Source organism: Oncorhynchus keta, unplaced genomic scaffold (assembly GCF_023373465.1).
Source record: "Oncorhynchus keta strain PuntledgeMale-10-30-2019 unplaced genomic scaffold, Oket_V2 Un_scaffold_3531_pilon_pilon, whole genome shotgun sequence".
NCBI classification, from domain to species: Eukaryota; Metazoa; Chordata; class Actinopteri; order Salmoniformes; family Salmonidae; genus Oncorhynchus; species Oncorhynchus keta.
In genome coordinates this window covers 890051-909356 of record NW_026290920.1, presented here as the reverse complement: position 1 = coordinate 909356, position 19306 = coordinate 890051, and the positions used below count along the sequence as shown (strand labels likewise).

Genomic DNA, 19306 nt, shown 5'->3' with positions numbered 1-19306 from the left:
TTATGATATAATATGTGACTGGAATATTAAGTATTTGAAAGGCATACCCACACACTGATATAGGGAATGTTAATGGGAATTTGACCTAATGTCCAGGGAATGTTTTTGGTTTGCTAGGTATGCTGCCAAAAAGTGACATTTTCTTTTTTGATTTAGTGAGCAATGGCAATGTTTTGACCTATGCCTGGTTTTCTGAGTATTGTATTCATTCAGCAAATATTGTCATTGTCCTCTATGTTATCTGTACCATTTATTCAGAGATATGAGAGCAACGTTTCTCACCCACTCAACATTGCATGCAATGTGTGGTGAAGCAGGGTTCTAGGAGAATCCTGCCCACGGAGTCAGAGAACATTACATACAGTACATTGGACATGGCCTAGTGTTGCCACTGCAGTTCACACACACACACACACACACACACACACACACACACACACACACACACACACACACACACACACACACACACACACACACACACACACACACACACACACACACACACACACACACACACACACACACACACACACACACACACAAATGTAGACATACACACAAATGTATATACACTGAGCATACCAAATATTAGGAACACCTTCCTAATTGAATTGCATGCCCCTTTTGCCCTCAGAACAGCATGACTCTACAAGGTGTCCAAAGCATTCCACAGGGATGCTGGCCCATGTTGACTCCAATGCTTCCCACAGTTGTGTCAATTTGGCTGGATGTCCTTTGGGTGGTGGACCATTCTTGATGCACACGGGAAATTGTTGAGCATGAAAAACCCAGCAGCGTTGCAGTTCTTGACACAAAATGCTGCGCCTGGCACCTTTTGTCTTGCCCATTCACCCTCTGAATGTACACTATAGACAATCCATGTCTCAATTGTCTCAAGGCTTAAAAATACTTCTTTAAACCTGTCTCCTCCCCTTCATCTACACTGGTTGGAGTGGATTTAACAAGTGACATCAATAAGGAAACATAGCTTTCACCTGGATTCACCTGGTCAGTCTATGTCATAGAAAGAGCAGGTGTTCTTAATGTTTTGTATACTCATTGTACAAATGCACACACAAATCCTCTTGCCTTTGCTGCCAGGCCAAATGCTCACAGTTGACATCGCTCAGGTGGCATAAGAGCACATCAAGAGTTGCTGGACTCGACTCAGCGATGAGTGGGCAGAAAAATGCATCTCTGCCAGCTAGCCAGGCATCTTGTTATTGTTGTGCATTCCAAAAGGCACCCTATTCCCTATTCCCTATATAGTGCACTACTTTAGACCAGAGCCCTATGCCCCCTGTTCAATAGAGGTGCACTATAAAGTGAATAGAGTGTAATTTGAGATGATGCCATCAGTCAGAAGATCTCTCTCTCTCTCTCTCTCTCTCTCTCTCTCTCTGCAGCTCTCTCTCTCTCTCTCTCTCTCTCTCTCTCTCTCTCTCTCTCTCTGAGATCTCTCTCTCTCTCTCTCTCTCTCTCTCTCTCTCTCTCTCTCTCTCTCTCTCTCTCTCTCTCTCTCTCTCTCTCTCTCTCTCTCTCTCTCTCTCTCTCTCTCTCTCTCTCTCTCTCTCTCTCTCTCTCTCCCTGACGCCTTGTGGAGGGCCGTTGCTGACTCCCCCACCCGCCTTCCCATCACCCACTCACTCTTAGACATCTCACTTGTGTTTATCAAGTGGTGAGTCCAAGGCTTTGGTTGGATTTTATTGCTCTTTTAAAAGAGAGAAGGGTATGAGATGGAGCCAGCAAAACGTTGTTTTGGTAACACATCCTTTTATGTCCATCAGCATGGCAGCGAAGGCACAAAATGGCTTCCTGCCTGGCCTGTAATTTACTGGATGAATTAGGGCAATAATTAGCTAGAATGAGATTGATCATTTGCAGCTTTTATGAAAGGAATGTTATGGAAGTCTGACTGTGTAGACTTCTTTCAGAATGATTGCATTGCTACTCAACCAATAGAGGACAGCTCAAATAGAAACCTCTATCACCAACAAGGATATATGTCTGTGTTTTTAAGCATTTGTATACAATACTTAATTGCTAAATATTATTTCAGCTTTTGTCACAGTAGAAAATGACACAATCTGTGCATGAATTATTTAGTAATAGAGCCCAGTGTCTTTCACATAAAGGTATGTCTCCTTGACACTTTGACTCAGCAAAATAGCCTAAACTGCTTCCTTGGCTATATTCTATTATGTTTAGTCATCAAACAACTCTGGCAAACACCACACTGTCACATCAGAAAAGCCTTACACATGGCCTAGTACAGTCACCCTGTGCTCACCCTGTCACGTTCTGACCTTAGTTCTGTTATTATATCTTTGTTTTAGTATGGTCAGGGCGTGAGTTGGGTGGGTTGTCTATGTTAGTTTTTCTATAATTTGGGATCTCTGTGTTCGCCCTAGTATGGTTCTCAGAGGCAGCTGTCAATCGTTGTCCCTGATTGAGAATCATACTTAGGTAGCCTGGTTTCACTTTTGAGTTGTGGGTGTTTATTGTCAGTATTTGTGCCACACGGGACTGGTTCGTTTGTGTCGTTTATTCACGTTTGTTGTTTTGTATTTCAGTGTTCATTTTGAAGAAACATTATGGACACTTACCACGCTGCGCATTGGTCCTCCGATCCTTCTCGCTACTCCTCCTCAGAAGAGGAGGGTGAGATCCATTACACGCCCTCCAGTTCCTGAAAATAAAATAAATATCTGCTCACTATTTGGCTCATTTTAGGAATAGAGTACCTTTTGGGCAGAGTAATTTTATAAAATAACTCTTTATTTCACCTAATTTTGTCATAAAATGTTGTCTAATTTGGTCATTTATGACATTCTGTCATAAAGAGCACATGTTCAACTTCATAAAAACATTTCCATCTCAAGAGGTTAAATGAAGAAAATGACGATAAAAAGTGACGATGAAAGTGATAGGGTTGAACGTAACAATATAGACTTTAATCAGCCATAACTTCCCTTGTGATGCGACGTAAAGAATGTTGAAAATTCCGCTGTCCATGGTTCTGAAAGTGAGAGGAGCAATATCTAATGATGGGAATTTTGTTATTTACAACAAAAGTACTCATGTTATGATTGAGGAATAAACTAATGCAGAAACCTTAAGCTGCCCTCGAAAAGCAATTTATCTGGATCCCACAAATGATGATAATCATTTTTAATGGACTTCAGCTGTGCAGATAATGCAGTTTTGAGGGATTAAATGTTTACCTACTAGAAAGCCAGCTATTTCTCTTTGGGGATGGATTAGGAAGAGCTTGGCACTGAGCTTTACATCTCTGGATATACAGCAGTATGGCTGTGTCTTTCAATCAGAATAAAAGATTGAATCTCCAACCCACTAATCTGGCCAACCCAGAACCCAGAACTAAAATCTTGCACCAGCTACACGATTTAGTTCTGGGGGGGGGGGTGCCATATTGCCATATTACAAAATATACTAGAACAAGCAGCAGAAGCAGGGCCTTAGCACCACCCCCCTCTCTCTGCAAGTTTCTGAAAAGTCTATGGACCAAATGTTCCCTTCCCTTCTGAAATTCAAAATTGTGATTTGTCCAAATGATCAGTGACGAAAATCCAGCGGAACAATGTTTCACGTTAGTTGTTGCATCGCACAATCTGTTGAAAGACGCTAAAATACGCTACGTGTGTCTGTCCACCAGAGATTAACAACACAAAAACATCAAAAATGAATACTGGCAGTGGCATAAGTAGGCTATGGTAGAAATGCAGGTAACTTCCACAATAAAGTAAACACTTGAGTAAATGAGGGATGCAAAGTATATTGAAAGCAGGTGCTTCAATACAGGTGTGGTTCCTGAGTTAATTAAGCAATTTAAACATCCCATGTGTCATGTAAGAAAATGCCCAGTTGATCGTTATTTTGGCTACCATGGCTAGAAGAAGACATCTAAGTGACTTTAAAAGAGGGGTCTCAAAGAAGCATAGAGGGTTTAAAGGGTGTGTGTGTCTCAGTCACTAGATCTCAACCCACATGAACACATATGGGAGAATCTGGATCAGTGCCTGAGACAGCGTTTTACATCACCATCAACAAAACACCAAAATGGAAAAGGAATTTCTTGTGGATGAATAGGTTCGTATCCTTCCAATAGAGTTCCAGACACTTGTAGAATCTATGCCAAGGCACACTGAAGCTGTTCTGTTGGCTCGTTGTGGCCCAACGCCCTATTAAGACACTATGTTGGTGTTTCCTTTATTCTGGCAGTTACCTGTATTTTAGGTTGTATAAGACCTAAGCTATATATTATTGTTACACTGTCCATATCATGTGTCATGATGTCACAACACAGTGAGCGGAGGAATGGAATTGTGCATATACAGTTAATCAAAACATTGTTCTCATGTAAGTATTTTAGTGGGCGTGTTGACGCCAATAGTTCACATTCTTGGTTGTTGTTATGAAATGTTTTAGGATCCGCTCTGAGCCTGACACCATTCTAATTAGACCCTCAGTACGTCCCAAATGGCACCCTATTCCATACATAGTGCACTACTTGTGACCAGAGCTCTATGGCCCATGTTAAAAGTAGTGCACTATATAGGGGATATGGTGCAATTTGGACACAGACATGTTTTTTCAGAGCCATAAGAGGCTTCGGCCTATAGAATGGACCCACTACTACCCACCCCATATTTACATATAATTTATTTAACAGATGCTCTCTTCCAGAGTGAGTTATCAAGCTACGGAAGGATGAAAGCATCTGCTAAACATAGTCAAGAGTTCCAACTGAGTAATAAAAGCATGAAAGTATTCACCTGTAGAACAAATACTGTTGTACTCCGTCTAACGGTTGTACTCCTTGCTTTACTATAATGTTCTGGGTGACAGTTACCCACATGGACAAATCTATGATCAACTTACTCTTCTACAATCCCAACCTTAACCATTAGATGGGACAATTGAAAGCAGACCACAGATCAGCATACGTAGGATCTTAATTTGATCACTCTTTTGTTGTTGAGAAGTTTCCTTGCAAACTTGTAGTGTATTTTAATTTAAAGTTCTAAAGTTTGTTATTTCCACTTTGAAATTTCAGACTTGATATAGCCCAAAGACAAACATATCAATCCTTACAAAAATGTGCATTATTTATAATCCACATAATAATTCAAATTTCCTGTTGCTGCAGGATTATTTCCCTGCAGTGGCAAACTAGCTGAAATGAAGATCCTACATCTGTATAAGGGTTACTTCATCCTACCCCTTTATTAATATCAGACCAAATGTCAGAGCCTGAAGAATGTGTTTGATGGGCAGTGTGAGTCTGTATGCTCCCTTCATTGAAGTAATCATGTATTAAACATGGTTTTACAGGTGAACGCAAGGGCTTCACCACAGATTTCACCTGTCCAGGATACACTTTCAAATAATGTGTCTGTCTCTGCAGGCTGGTGTGGGGGCGAGACCTGGGTTCGAATTCTATTTGATATATTTTGCTCTAGCCTGCCTAAGGTGCCAGATGGGCAGGTATAGCAGTTCTGGGACTATTCTATTGGTCCATTAAGCCAGACAAGGTCAAAGAAGCATAGATAACGTATCTGAAATGATTTGAAATAGAATCTGAACCCAGGTCTGATGTGGGCTCACAGGCCCATTTTCCATGAAGAGGGAGAGGAGAGGCTTAGCTGGAGATTGTCCTTGGACTTGATAATAATTGGGTTGGAAATGTTAATGAGTATTTTGGACTAATCAGAGCACGACATCTTTCAGTAGCCCTTCACACCCGTATACGGGTTCAAAATGGCAGATTTGGAACATAGTGGCTGTACAGAGCTCAGGCTCTGCGCTTCACAGCTCTATATGTGTTTTGACTGACTGCTGTTCTGAACTTGAGCACCGCGCCTCCCGCTAATTGGGCACCTTTTTATTGTCTGTGTGAGGGTAAATGCTGTAAATGAAGAGGACTTGATGTATTTTGAAAGATGAGACGTTGAGGATTCTAATACCGCTTTGATGTCATACAGTCCAAATGTGCACTTCACATTTCCAAATAAAAAACCAAATGTCAAATACAGTGTCAACGTTTATAATCACTATGTTTGATGTTCAGTTACAAGATGACATGGCGTCATACCCTGGGTTGTTCTGATCACAACGAACCAATGTTTGTTTATTGTGAGAGAAAAATTGCAGCACCTGAATGCACTCATGACATGACTAATTTCTATGTGCACCAAAATTACCATCTGTTTCTCTGAATTTAGTATTTTCTGATTTCGTTATCAACAAAATTCTGCGAAAAGTACAGAAAAGGTCAAATGCCCATAAAATCATAGTGTAATGTTTGGATTCAGTGTCGTGTCAGGTGAACTGTTGTCTCCTCACCTTTGGTCTAATCATTTCCCCATAATCTCCAAACTGTTCCCTTTCAATTGCTACCATGGTTATGCATTTGCTTTTCATATTCCTTCTGTAAGAAAAATGTCAATGTATCCCTATCCATATAGGTCAATTCCCAGGAGTGTAAAAGGTTAACATCAGTATGATGTTATTATGATTTTAAGCAGGTCCTTGTTTTTTTGCATTATATAAGTGCTCTCCTCAGTAAGCATATTTTTTTGTCTCTCAGATGTTTTGGCAATCAGCATATCAAGTAGATCCAGCTGGGGGAGGAAGTTGAATGTTAATGTTTGAAAAGCGTGACATTAATATTCAGACAGTCAGCTCAGCCTCAGTACCTGTTGAATCTCAGTCAGAGGCACTTCTAACACAAAGGAAAGAAGAGGGAGATAGTGGTCGTCTTGCCTATTACACTCCCATGTTTGTTACAGCAGCTGAATTCGTTACAGCCAACAGCGCCATTGTCAGGCTTCTCTGCCTCCCCTGCAGCCAAGCCGAGAGAAAATGGAAACCGGCATTTGAAAGGATATAGAACTGGGGCTGTTGCGGTGGCCGTATTACCGCCACACCGGCAGTCATGAGTCATGACCGCAGAAAAATTCCACGTGACTGTTGAGTCACGGTAATTTCCACTTATGCATTCTGGACATGCGTTGGTAGCACCCAACTTGCTAATGATCGTCAGTTCGCTAATGGCCTGGTACTCAGGGCTCTATTGTCCCTCTAATAGGTCCTAATGGCCTGGTACTCAGGGCTTTATTGTTCCTCTATCGGGTCCTAATGGCCGGGTACTCGGGGCTCTATTGTCTGGTACTCAGGGCTCTATTGTCCCTCCATCAGGTCCTAATGGCTTGGTACTCAGGGCTCTATTGTCCCTCCATCAGGTCCTAATGGCCTGGTTCTCAGGGCTCTATTGTCCCTCCATCAGGTCCTAATGGCCGGGAATTCAGGGCTCTATTGTCCCTCTATCCACCTCTAACCACTCTGACATCAATGCAAATGCAATTCAGAATCACATCAAACACTTATCATCACAACCGTATTTTACTTATAAAACTCACCTCTCTGTGATTGATCAATTTGAAGAAAGAAGTTCAGTAACGGGTTGAAACTGAGAGGAAAACATGGTCGTTATGGATGCTGTTTCAGAGCCTAACTAAATGAAATGGATAGTGCTTTCTAAGTTGATGATTAATTCAAAACACACATACAGTGGGGCAAAAAAGTATTTAGTCAGCCACCAATTGTGCAAGTTCTCCCACTTAAAAAGATGAGAGAGGCCTGTAATTTTCATCATAGGTACACTTCAACTATAACAGACAAAATTAGGAGAAAAAATCCAGAAAATCACATTGTAGGATTTTTAATGAATTTATTTGCAAATTATAGTGGAAAATATGTATTTGGTCAATAACAAAAGTTTATCTCAATACTTTGTTATATACCCTTTGTTGGCAATGACAGAGGTCAAATGTTTTCTGTAAGTCTTCACAAGGTTTTCACACACTGTTGCTGGTATTTTGGCCCATTCCTCCATGCAGATCTCCTCTAGAGCAGTGATGTTTTGGGGCTGTTGCTGGGCAACACGGACTTTCAACTCCCTCCAAATATTTTATATGGGGTTGAGATCTGGAGACTGGCTAGGCCACTCCAGGACCTTGAAATGCTTCTTACGAAGCATTATGCACACCTGGTCCCAATTTCCCTGATTGTAGTTGTATAAATGTGCCCTTTGGTTTCCATTGGGCTGTCGATTATTGTTCCAATGTCTGTTTTGCCTGTGAGTACCTGTGCCTTGTTGTTTTGGCTTTCGTGCCGCTTGCTTTGCGCAGATGATTACGGGTCTCGTCCCGTGTGGTATCATTGTGCGCTTGTGTATTTATTCGAGTTACTCCTCGCTCTTTTTTGGGGGTCTGTATACGTGTTTGTTTGGTCTTTGTCCCCATGCTTTTACATGGCACACTGTAATTTGGGTGAAATAAAAAAACTATTACGCATTCCTGCGCCTGTCTCCCGATCCTTCACCCAACGTGACAATTCCTTTCTCAAGCATGCAGAGAGAAGGTCTGTCAACAGTTTAACGAAATATGTTTTGTTGTGAAAACATGTTACTATCGATGTTCACGAACAGATTTAACTTGGTTTCCCAAATTAAGCACGGGGTAGTTGCAGTAACATGGTTGGAGAGCCCATGGCATACAGAGTTTGGGTGGAATATCACCTGAACCATCCCTCTGATTTGATTACAGCAAAAACATTCCACTGACATGACTGACCAGTGGCTCAATGCTATGGATAATGGCAACTGCTTATCATGGTCGTCTCAAATAACTCATCTATGTAAAAAATATATATATAAAAAAATATGCATGCATGATCAGAAGGATAGCTAAATATGTACCGGGAAAGATTCTTAAGCAAATAACCCAAGCATTAATTGGGAGTCAGGTGACCACTGTTCTGTGTTCTGGGAAAATGCATCAGCAAGTGAAATTAGGAGGCTGCAGAATGCACAGAATAAAGCAGCAAGGATTGCTTTAAGGTGGAGATATGATTATTCTGTTGTAGTCATGCACAATGCTCTTGTGTGCTCATTAATCAACAAGATAATACAAAAAAAACATGTTTCTTTCCCCCATTTAAAACGGTCAAACTCCATTCACAACAGTATTCAGTTGGTAAGAGACAGACAATACTAGGAATAGATTGTCAGTCATCTACTGTATGTGTTATCCCAGGAGAAAAGAGAAGTGGGCAAAATAACATTTAGATTCAGAGCATGAAAGAAATGGAAGAATTTAGCAAACCAGAAACGTTTAAATATATAAACTCAAACAATACTTTAGAACCATTTAAATATAATAAATTGGAAGGTTGTGCAGGACCATGGTAGATGAAGGAACCAATCTATCTTTTCAGACTGTTAGAGTATTTATCTGGTCAGTAAGGCAGGATATTATGTCTGCTGTTTGTAACAGTTTGTTATATGAGAAAATGTGATTGTATTATAAATTGTATTTTAATGTTCGAGGACTCTTGGAAGATTAGTCCGAATGAGGACTAAAAGAGATCCCAATCAAATCAAATCAAATCTCTGCTGTGTCTGTGGATTACATTGTTGGGCATTTCTATCTCTGTGTTGTCTTCATTTTCAATGTCAGTGGGTGAGAGTGCTTTTCCGAGATCAGGAAGTGATGCTATTGTGCGCTTCCTATTATTCTCTGTGAAGAAGACACATCTGGAGGTCATACAGTGGCCGAGCTATCCTGGTGATTTTCAATTTGATTGTAGAGATAAGGTTGATCCTCTCAGATACAGGGCCCTGCTCATTGAATGAGACCCCTGGGCAGAATAACAGACAGGGAATGTTATAGACCCTATGTGGGTAAGGAAAAGGCTGGAAGCATGATTGTGTTTCCTCATGCAGCTTAACCTCTTGGACCCCTGGTATGTCCCTTGTAACAGAAGACACAACATGAATGAAGCAGCTTTTTAGAAATAGTGAATACATTTTGCCTCTAATGTAAACTCACGTAAACTCGTACATCGCCTTGGTCCGTACAATTGCCCTTATTCTAGCGACCCAAAAACATAATACTTCCAGATCAACTGTAATGTCAATACCATTGTAAAGCAAAATTTCTACCCTTTCCAACAGAATCAATTACATGACCTAAACACTCGCCGTTTCTGCATAATTCAAGCAGGCAATGAGACCCATCGGGTCATTATAAAAATGGCGGGTGGGGAAGCGAAACTAATGCGTGATAGTGAGAAGGAGAGATGTCGTGTGGGAAAATTGCTTTTTTTCACTCGATCTGTCCAACTTATCACCTTATTGCCTCTAAAATGTAAATAAAACACTATAAAGAGTTTATATAATGTGTCATTACATACCCATTTGAAGGTTTGTGTCGGATTTGAATCAGGTTTTTAGGGCGGTGCTAAAGGGATCTTAGAAGTCAACAGCTGCTTTGAGAATGATGATCGCATGCAATGATGACGCAAAAAATGACTAGATATCCCCCTTACCTCCGTCACTGTCCATTTCTTGTTTTGAAAGGATGAGAGAAGTGCTACACCTGGTGGAGAGAGGTTGTAAGACAGAAATAGTTGCTTTATGCGTGCTGTACGTTACGACATGACACGTCTAGATGTAACGGAGGGTCAGTTTTTTCAACTTTTCTCCAATACTGTAGAGATATTACCATGTCGATCAACGCTTGAATAGAAACCTAGTTCACACCCCCGATTTTGAAGTCAACACAGTCGCTAAAGTCCCATTAGTTTTCTTTGAAGCCTCGTTTGAATGTTGAGGTTAAGCACATTTGTACGGAATGGGGTGAGTTTACGTTATATACATGTACTGTACCTTGAGTTCGTGAGCCCTTTGTAACAGAAAAAGGTGTGTGTGTGGGTGCATGTGTATTTGTGTAAGGTGGGTGCGTAATATTGCGTATGTGATTTAAACATTTACCAGTTAACTCAATCCCCAAAGACATTGCCACTCATAGTCAAAAATTGTAGGCTAATGTATCCAGCGTTAGTGTATTGAGAGTTTGATGGGTAGTTTTTGAGAATTAGCCCTCAGTGAACATTACCAGGCTCCTCCAGTATCATTGACATTCACATTAGAGAAGTTCCACGCTTCATTTGAAAAAGTCAAAATGTCTGATTTGTCACTGTTGTTCTTCCTGTAGTGTATTCATCCAGCATGAAAATGTACACACATTGGCCTTTCCGCTGGCATTGTTATTCTAACACTCACAATCCCAACATAAGTCCCAAATGGCTCCCTTTTCCCTATTTACTACTTTTGACCAGAGCCTTATGGACCCTGGTCAAAAGTAGTCAACTATATAGGGAATAGGGTACCATTTTGGACGGAACCCCAGTCTCCTGAGGTTCAACACAATTCATTCCACTCTATTTACTTTCTCGGCAGCTGAGCAAATTACAGCAGTTAGCCTTTTTTGGAGCCGAACGTGAAACTAAAACTACAAATAAATCTCCAAAACTAGGCCAATATGTGCTGCTTGCTTGCTAAGTACACCCTACAGAGCACATTCTGGTCATTTGTAAGCACAAACTAGCTCATAATTTGAGGAAGTCATCAGCTGGTACTAGGCACAGATGCTGAAAAAGCTATTAGTGTTAAATGTCACCCGTGGCGATAGCTTGTGCATCTCGTTTACGTGGGTGAGGTGTATTTTTTTGACCTTACACGTAACCCCTGGATAACAAGACGTCATTCTCCTTCCGTGTTCCATCTATTTACCTCCTAATAACCTTGCTTCCCCTCTGCAGTGAAGAAAAAAACACCCATGATATTAAACCCCTCTCATATTCTTCCAGTTGGAGATGAGCCAGTAAACCATTTTGTGCTAAAAATAGTTTCCCTGATGAAGCACCTGCATGGAGGATCAGGATGCTGCTTCTACTGCTGCCTTGGCAGTTGCTGTCTCCTCCTGTGTTACTCTGCTGTCTATTCTCCCATGCAGCACGTCTGGCCCTCCCTCCCTCCTGTCCCTCCCTCCCTCCCCCTCAGAAATGCTGCAATGCGTCTCCCATAGCCAAGAGTGGGTCAGTGTAACTCAGCCAGCGGCAACATAGCTAGCTAGCTTAGCATCCCCATGGCAACAGCCAATGGGGTTTGCAGGCTGCAGCTAATCAGGCTATTGCAATATTGTTGTTGTTTACATGGCATGGAAGAGAATGTATATACGGGTTTAAGACATTAACAGAGAGGAAATAGGATGGCGAGTGAGGGGACCTTAGAGGGAGGGGAAGCCTGTGTATGGCTCACAGTGTTTGTCTGCAGCTAATTGTGTTTGACTAATGCTAGAAGCTCAGATGTTGTATTATCAGGAATCGGTTTCAGCCATGTTTTCATACAGCCCCAGCGTTTTGGTGTTTTTGTTAATTGACTTGTCTAATATGCGAAATTCACAGACAGCCCTGTCTGCCGTGATGCCGCTGTAGACTTGCAGTGCATCCTGGAAGTGTCCCTGTCAGACACTGTAGGAACACTCATCTTATAGCAAGAATAATAATCATAGTCATCATCATAATCATAATAATCACAATAATTATCATAATAATAATACCACTAATAATAATAACAATAATGATGGGCCACAATACTAATGGCGTCTACGCTTCCAATAATATTAAAGCACGGTTGCAGAGGATCGCTCTGATCCATGTTCTCTGGTTTTGGTCATTTGACTAAGTTACTCATCACTGCAGTACGTTTCTAGCTATCTCCTTATCATGGAAAACATGAGGTCTCACATGTTAAACTGCTGGTCATGTTCCTTAATGGACCCTCAATGCTTAAGGCTTATCACATCACCACATAATACAATTCCTCAATTATAAGTCTAGTCTATTTTCACATGCTGCATTCTAAGCAGCATTATAGTGAACAGTGGTGCAGGGGAGCGAACCCAGGTCACTGGCGAGAAAGGCAAACACCCTACCCATTGCATCATTAGGGTTAAGCCACTTGGTGGGAATTGTAACATGACTTATGTAGCGAGGATCGTTACAATATTTAGTATTTCCAAGCACAGAAATATGGTAGGAACCGCGACTACTGACTGCACTGTTGTTTTAGTTGTTGAATCATTCTTATCCCTGTGTTTTGTTGTGTTTGTTTCCTCTCCAGGACAGAGGACCCTGCAGTACAAGAGTGATGTCCTTGAGACAGTTGTGTTGGTGAACCCGTCAGAGGAAACTACTGCTTCAGAGGTAGGTGTGACCCAGACATACCTGACAACTGAGGGCTTTTGCCTTCACAGAAATCACCTTTATACACAAAATATGGTACGGTTGATGTTTCTCAAAGGAACATTTTTTGAAAAGATACTGCTTACTGATGAGGTCAATCAACTGTGATGATAATCCACTAATGTAATTTTGTCTTCTATTTGTCCCTCTCCTCCTCCCGTCCAGATCCGTTCTCTGGTCACTGACTCTGCTGGACACAAGCTACTAGTCCTAAGTGGCCAGAGCTCTGAGCAGGGAGGTGACATCACACTGCAGGGTGGAGCCTTCACCTGGAGACACTTCTCTGACATCATCTCTGATCCTGGAGTAAGATCAACTGTTCATCAACACTTTACTATAAGTTGACGTTACACTTTATAGACTACACTGTGTAGTTACTCTGTTGTTATGTTAATAGTATCCAGACTGGACTCTCTCAATCAATATGTGTGATTCTTTTATTTTAGGGAGGGGTTGATTCATTTAAATATGTTCTTGTTATATGCTCAAATAAAATATTGTTTTGATGAATAGGTATACTTGCTCTTAAAATATGTTTCTTTATATAAGCTATGTCTAACAGTATGTTTATGTTGTGTTGTGGTCCGACCTCCAGGTGACTGAGGTCCTGTCCAACTCGGCATCGGACCAGCGGCCCAGGCTAACAGTATCGTGCCTGGGAGACGGGGGCTGGAGCTCACTGGGCCACAGCCAGGAGCAGCAGCACCTCCAGAACCTTCTGGAATACCGCCTAAACCCTGAGCCCACGCTTCCCGACATGGAGGGAGTCGCGGAGTTCACAGAGTACGTCTCGGAGACGGTGGACGTCCCGTCGCCCTTTGACAACCTGGAACCGCCCACCTCGGGTGGTTTCCTGAAGCTATCCAAGCCCTGCTGCTACATCTTCCCTGGAGGGAGGGGTGACTCTGCCCTGTTCGCCGTGAACGGATTCAACATCCTGGTGGATGGAGGGTCCGAACGCAGGTCCTGTTTCTGGAAGCTGGTCAGGCACTTGGACAGGATAGACTCAGTCCTGCTGACCCACATTGGGGCGGACAACCTCCCAGGCATCAACGGGCTGCTCCAGAGGAAGATCGCTGAGCAGGAGGAGGAACAGTCCCAGGGATCTGGCGGCTCCAACACATACGGTGACTGGATGAAGAACCTGATCTCGCCTGAGCTCGGTGTGGTGTTCTTCAACGTCCCCGAGAAGCTACGAATGCCTGAGTCCACGCTAAAGGTCAAACGGAGCATCGAGGAGGCATCCCTCACACTGCAGTATCTCAACAAGCTTGGCATCAAGTCAGAACCTCTTTACAGGGTCGTTAGCAACACCATTGAGCCCATCACGCTTTTCCACAAGCTGGGCGTTGGCAAGCTAGACATGTACATTCTGAACCCTGTGAAGGAAAGCAAGGAGATGCAGTTCCTTATGCAGAAGTGGGCTGGGAACAGTAAGGCCAAGACTGGGATTGTGATGTCCAATGGCAAAGAAGGAGAAATATCTGTCCCTTACTTGACCTCAGTAACGGCTCTTATCGTATGGATCCCGCATAGTCCAACAGAGAAGATAGTCAGGGTGCTGTTCCCTGGAAATGCACCGCAGAACAAAATCTTGGAGGGGCTTGAAAAGCTGAAGCACCTGGACTTCCTGCGCTACCCAGTAGCCACTCAGAAAGACATATCCTCTGGGGCCCCGCCTCCAATCATAAAACAAACAAAGATGAGATCAAGAACAGAAAGCAAGGAGAGCCTGAAATCTTCCACCAAAACACAGTTGGCCTCAAAAGCCAGCAAGAAGGAAGCTAAAGGGCAGGAAGAGGAGTCCAAGAATGACTCGGCTAAAGAGAACAAAATTGAAAAGAAAGAGGAGAAGAAGGAGAAGAAGGTGAAGAGTGAGAGCGCCAAAGCTACCAAAGCCACCAAAGCCACCAAACAACAACAAAACAGTGAGGCAGCACCCGAAGCAGCCAAACTGGAGAGAAAGAAGCTGTCCAAGGAGAAAACACAGAGGAAACACTCCAAGGAACGACCATCTAAGATGGAGGAGAAAAAGGACAAAGAGAAGAAAGAGATCAGTAAAGTAAAGAAAGAGGACAACAAACGCGAAGTGAAGAAAGATGATACTGCTAAAAAAGAGGAGAAAAAAGAAACAAAAGCAGTGAAGGAGGAGAAAAAGAAGGATCTGAGTAAGCCAGAGCTGAGGAAGATCACCAAACCAGACCTGAAACCCTTTACCCCAGAAGCAGTGAAGGAGGAGAAAAAGAAGGATCTGAGTAAGCCAGAGCTGAGGAACATCACCAAACCAGACCTGAAACCCTTTACCCCAGAAGCAGTGAAGGAGGAGAAAAAGAAGGATCTGAGTAAGCCAGAGCTGAGGAAGATCACCAAACCAGACCTGAAACCCTTTACCCCAGAAGTCAGGAAAACCCTCCATAAGGCAAACAAGACACAGGCCAAACCCAAGACGGACAAGACTGACAAAAACATAACAGCCAAACCGGTCAAAGAGAAAACAGCTGAGAAAAAGTCTGTCCCAAAGAAAGCCCCCCAAAATCCGCTGCTGCTTTGGCAGACGGGTCCGTTGTATCCTCTCCAGAAGACCTCACCAAGGACTTCGAAGCTTTAAAACGAGATGAGCTCTCGAAGCTAGGGAGTGAACCCATTCAGAATGATGTCATGTCTGGATGTCCAGCTTTCACAGACTCCAAACTCCCTGATGAGGGAATAACAACTAAATCCCCAGCCAATCTTGGAGAGAAGTTTGAGGATGAGGGTGCTGACATGGATGATGGTGATGATGATGGGGAGGAGTATAATAAAGAGAGTGATGTACTAAAGAAAGGTGCAGATGTCGGGAAATGGCAGGACATTAAAAGAAATGCTGGCATGGATAGGAAATATGAGGATGAAATGGAGAAATACGACGACGACTACTCTACTAAGGGGGACATGAATTCGAAGAAGAGTGTCAGCTCAGAAGAGGAGGGGGACGTTATCGAAAAAGCAGATCTGGAGGGAATTGAGGATTATGAGGATAAATACAACTCAGAAAAAGATCAAAAAGAATGGGACACCAAGTCAACCGACTTTAAATCGTTTTCAACCGCAGTCGCCTCTGGACAAACCACTACCGCTGCCTCTGAGCAAGTGTCCTTCATCCAAGATGAGACTATTCCCGCTTATTCCGAAACGGAGCAGACCATCTCCGATGAGGAGATCCATGAAGAACCCGAGGACAGGATCCCACACCTCCGCTACGACGTTGCTTCCTGCGACATCACCGTTCCCGACGTTCCAGGATCCTTTGACTCTGTGTATGGTGTTAGGGAGATGAGAGCCTCGACTACGTCTGACGCATCAGACTTCAAAGCCAAAGGCTTTGTGGGAAGACATGACCCAGTGTTGGCAGCCTATCCAAGCATCATCACAGCTCCGCTCGCCGAGGAAGAGCACATCTCCTCAGCCACGTCCATCACAGAGTACGACAAACTGTCCTCGTTCGCCACTTCCATGGCGGACGACCAGTCCATCGCATCTGTGACCGCCCCGCAGACAGAGACAGAGACAGGGAGGAGCTCTCTTCACCTGGACACGGTCAATAGCATCCCCTACCGCACCGAGGCCACCCACGGGAAGGACTACCTCCACTCGGCTGGAACCATCTCTCCCACCTCATCCCTGGAGGAGGACAAGAACTTCAGTTCTCCTCCTTCAAAGGAGTACCAGCCTTTTGTTACCGAGATGGAGGCTGGGAGGAAGACCAAACCCGTCCATGAGGAGTATGACGAAGAGGAGGATGAAGACGAGGACCAGACTCCCAACGTTGATATCCCCTTGGGGAAACTCCAAGAGGGCTACGAGCAGGCGACGGCAGCCATGTTGCTCCAGGACAAGGATAAATCCCCTCCACTGCCTTTGCACCTCCCTCTCCTCCCTCTTTCTCCAGCGGGTTTAAGCCTAGTTCCATGTTTGAAGGTGAAGAGAGATGTCTTAGCCCAGGCGACAGCACCGTGAAGCTGGCCTCACCCACCCAGTCGGTCCCCATCAGCAGTGGCTACTCCCCCACAGAGGAGAAGAAAAACAACAAAATGGACAACACTGAAACTGAGCTCCATAAAATGGGGCTTTCTGGTGACAAGATCCCCTTTGAAGAATCAGATGAGGATGATGATGATGACTATTATGAGAAAAGGGATCTCAAACCCTGTGTTAAAGCGAAGTATTTGGAACAGAAGGAGGGTAGGTTCTTGGACGATGAATCACCTCAAGAAGAGAAGCTGTCTGAGAGGGACAAAGGACTAGCAGAGGATGGCATCAAGTCCAAGTATCTGCAGAATAAACCGGGGTTGACAGACGAGACACAGTTCTCTGGTTACATGGAGCAAACAACCAAACCCCAGATCATGCACTCGGACGAACAAGACGAGGTGGAGGAAGATGATGAAGATGATGTTGTTCAACCAAGTGGAACAGGGTCTAGAGCTTTATCAATAGAGCAAAGTAAATTGGACTCTGAAGATGACAAAAAGGATGCAGCATTATCCAGAAAAAAGAACCATGTAACTTTGAAAGAGCCAGAGAAAAGTGTCCAGTTCAATCTGTATGACTTCCCAGAGCGAGAGAGTAGAGAGAAACGCTCAGAAGAAGAAATAAGACAGGACACCCCATATGTACACGGCAAGACTTTCTCTTACAGTGATATCTATGACAACAAAACCAGTTATCAGAAGGACCAGTCAGAAAAAATGGGGAAGGACAGTATGAATGAGACGGACACACAGAAAAAGGACTCCGCTTTCCCCTCAGACAAGGAGGGTTTCACTAGCTCTCATGGAAAAGATGTATCTTCCTCCTCCTCTTCCTCTTCCCCCTTTCCATGGCTCCATGGCTCTGAATCTATAGAGAAGATAAGTGAGCCACGTGGATACAGCAGAGAGAGCAGATTCCCATCAATGGCTGATAGACCAGAGGCTTCAACCACATCCTTATCATCAGAGAGAGACTCCTCCCCTTATAAAGTTCACAGTGATTACGCCTCTGTAACAGGTAGTGCTGCAGCCAAACCCTCTTCAATGAGCTACCATGACAAAGAGGTGGACCTGGAGATAGACATGAGGAAGCTAACAGCCAGGGATGAGGAAGACTACGATGATTATGATGATGAAGATGATGAAGAAGAGGATGAGGACGATGAAGAGGAGGATGCTATTGACTCAGACATGGAGAAAGGTGCCAAAGAGAAATCGGAAAAGGAAGTCAAAAGTCCATTCATCGATGGTGTGAGCTCAAAACAGCCCCAGTTTATGGTTTCCATGGCTGGCTACGGTTACAACAGCCAGACAAAGCCGACTTCACCAAACAGCATGAGCACAGAAGAGCCAGAGTTTATGGTTTCCATGGCTGGCTATGGTTACAACAGTCAGGCAAAACCGACTTCACCAGACTGTGTGAGCTCAAAAGAGACAGATTTCACATACTCCAAACTCCCTGATGAGGGGATAACAACTAAATCCCCAGCCAAACTTGGAGAGACGTTTGAGGACGAGGGTGCCGACATGGATGATGATGATGACGATGATGATGATGACGATGATGAGGAGGAGTACAACAAAGAGAGGGATGTACTAAAGAAATGTGCAGATGGTTACAATAGTCAGGCAAAGCCGACTTCACCAGACCACTTGAGCTCTAAAGAGCCAGAGTTTATGGTTTCCATGGCCGGCTATGGTTACAACAGCCAGGCAAAGCTGACTTCACCAGACGGCATGAGCTCAAAAGAGACAGATTTCACAGACTCCAAACTCCCTGATGAGGGGATAACAACTAAATCCCCAGCCAAACTTGGAGAGACGTTTGAGGACGAGGGTGCCGACATGGATGATGATGATGACGATGATGATGATGACGATGATGAGGAGGAGTACAACAAAGAGAGGGATGTACTAAAGAAATGTGCAGATGGTTACAATAGTCAGGCAAAGCCGACTTCACCAGACCACTTGAGCTCTAAAGAGCCAGAGTTTATGGTTTCCATGGCCGGCTATGGTTACAACAGCCAGGCAAAGCTGACTTCACCAGACGGCATGAGCTCAAAAGAGACAGATTTCACAGACTCCAAACTCCCTGATGAGGGATAACAACTAAATCC

General features: G+C 43.5%; 1 protein-coding gene across 1 annotated transcript in view; it reads left to right on the top strand.

Annotated features, from left to right (window-relative positions):
- LOC118371370 (microtubule-associated protein 1B-like) overlaps positions 1 to 19306 on the top strand; it is a 75352-nt gene that overhangs the window by 47232 nt on the left and 8814 nt on the right. The window contains 5 exon segments of the mRNA XM_052515960.1: positions 13055 to 13137; positions 13342 to 13482; positions 13772 to 15782; positions 15785 to 17133; positions 17193 to 19119. Of these exon segments, the coding sequence (XP_052371920.1) occupies positions 13055 to 13137; positions 13342 to 13482; positions 13772 to 15782; positions 15785 to 17133; positions 17193 to 19119 (5511 nt within the window).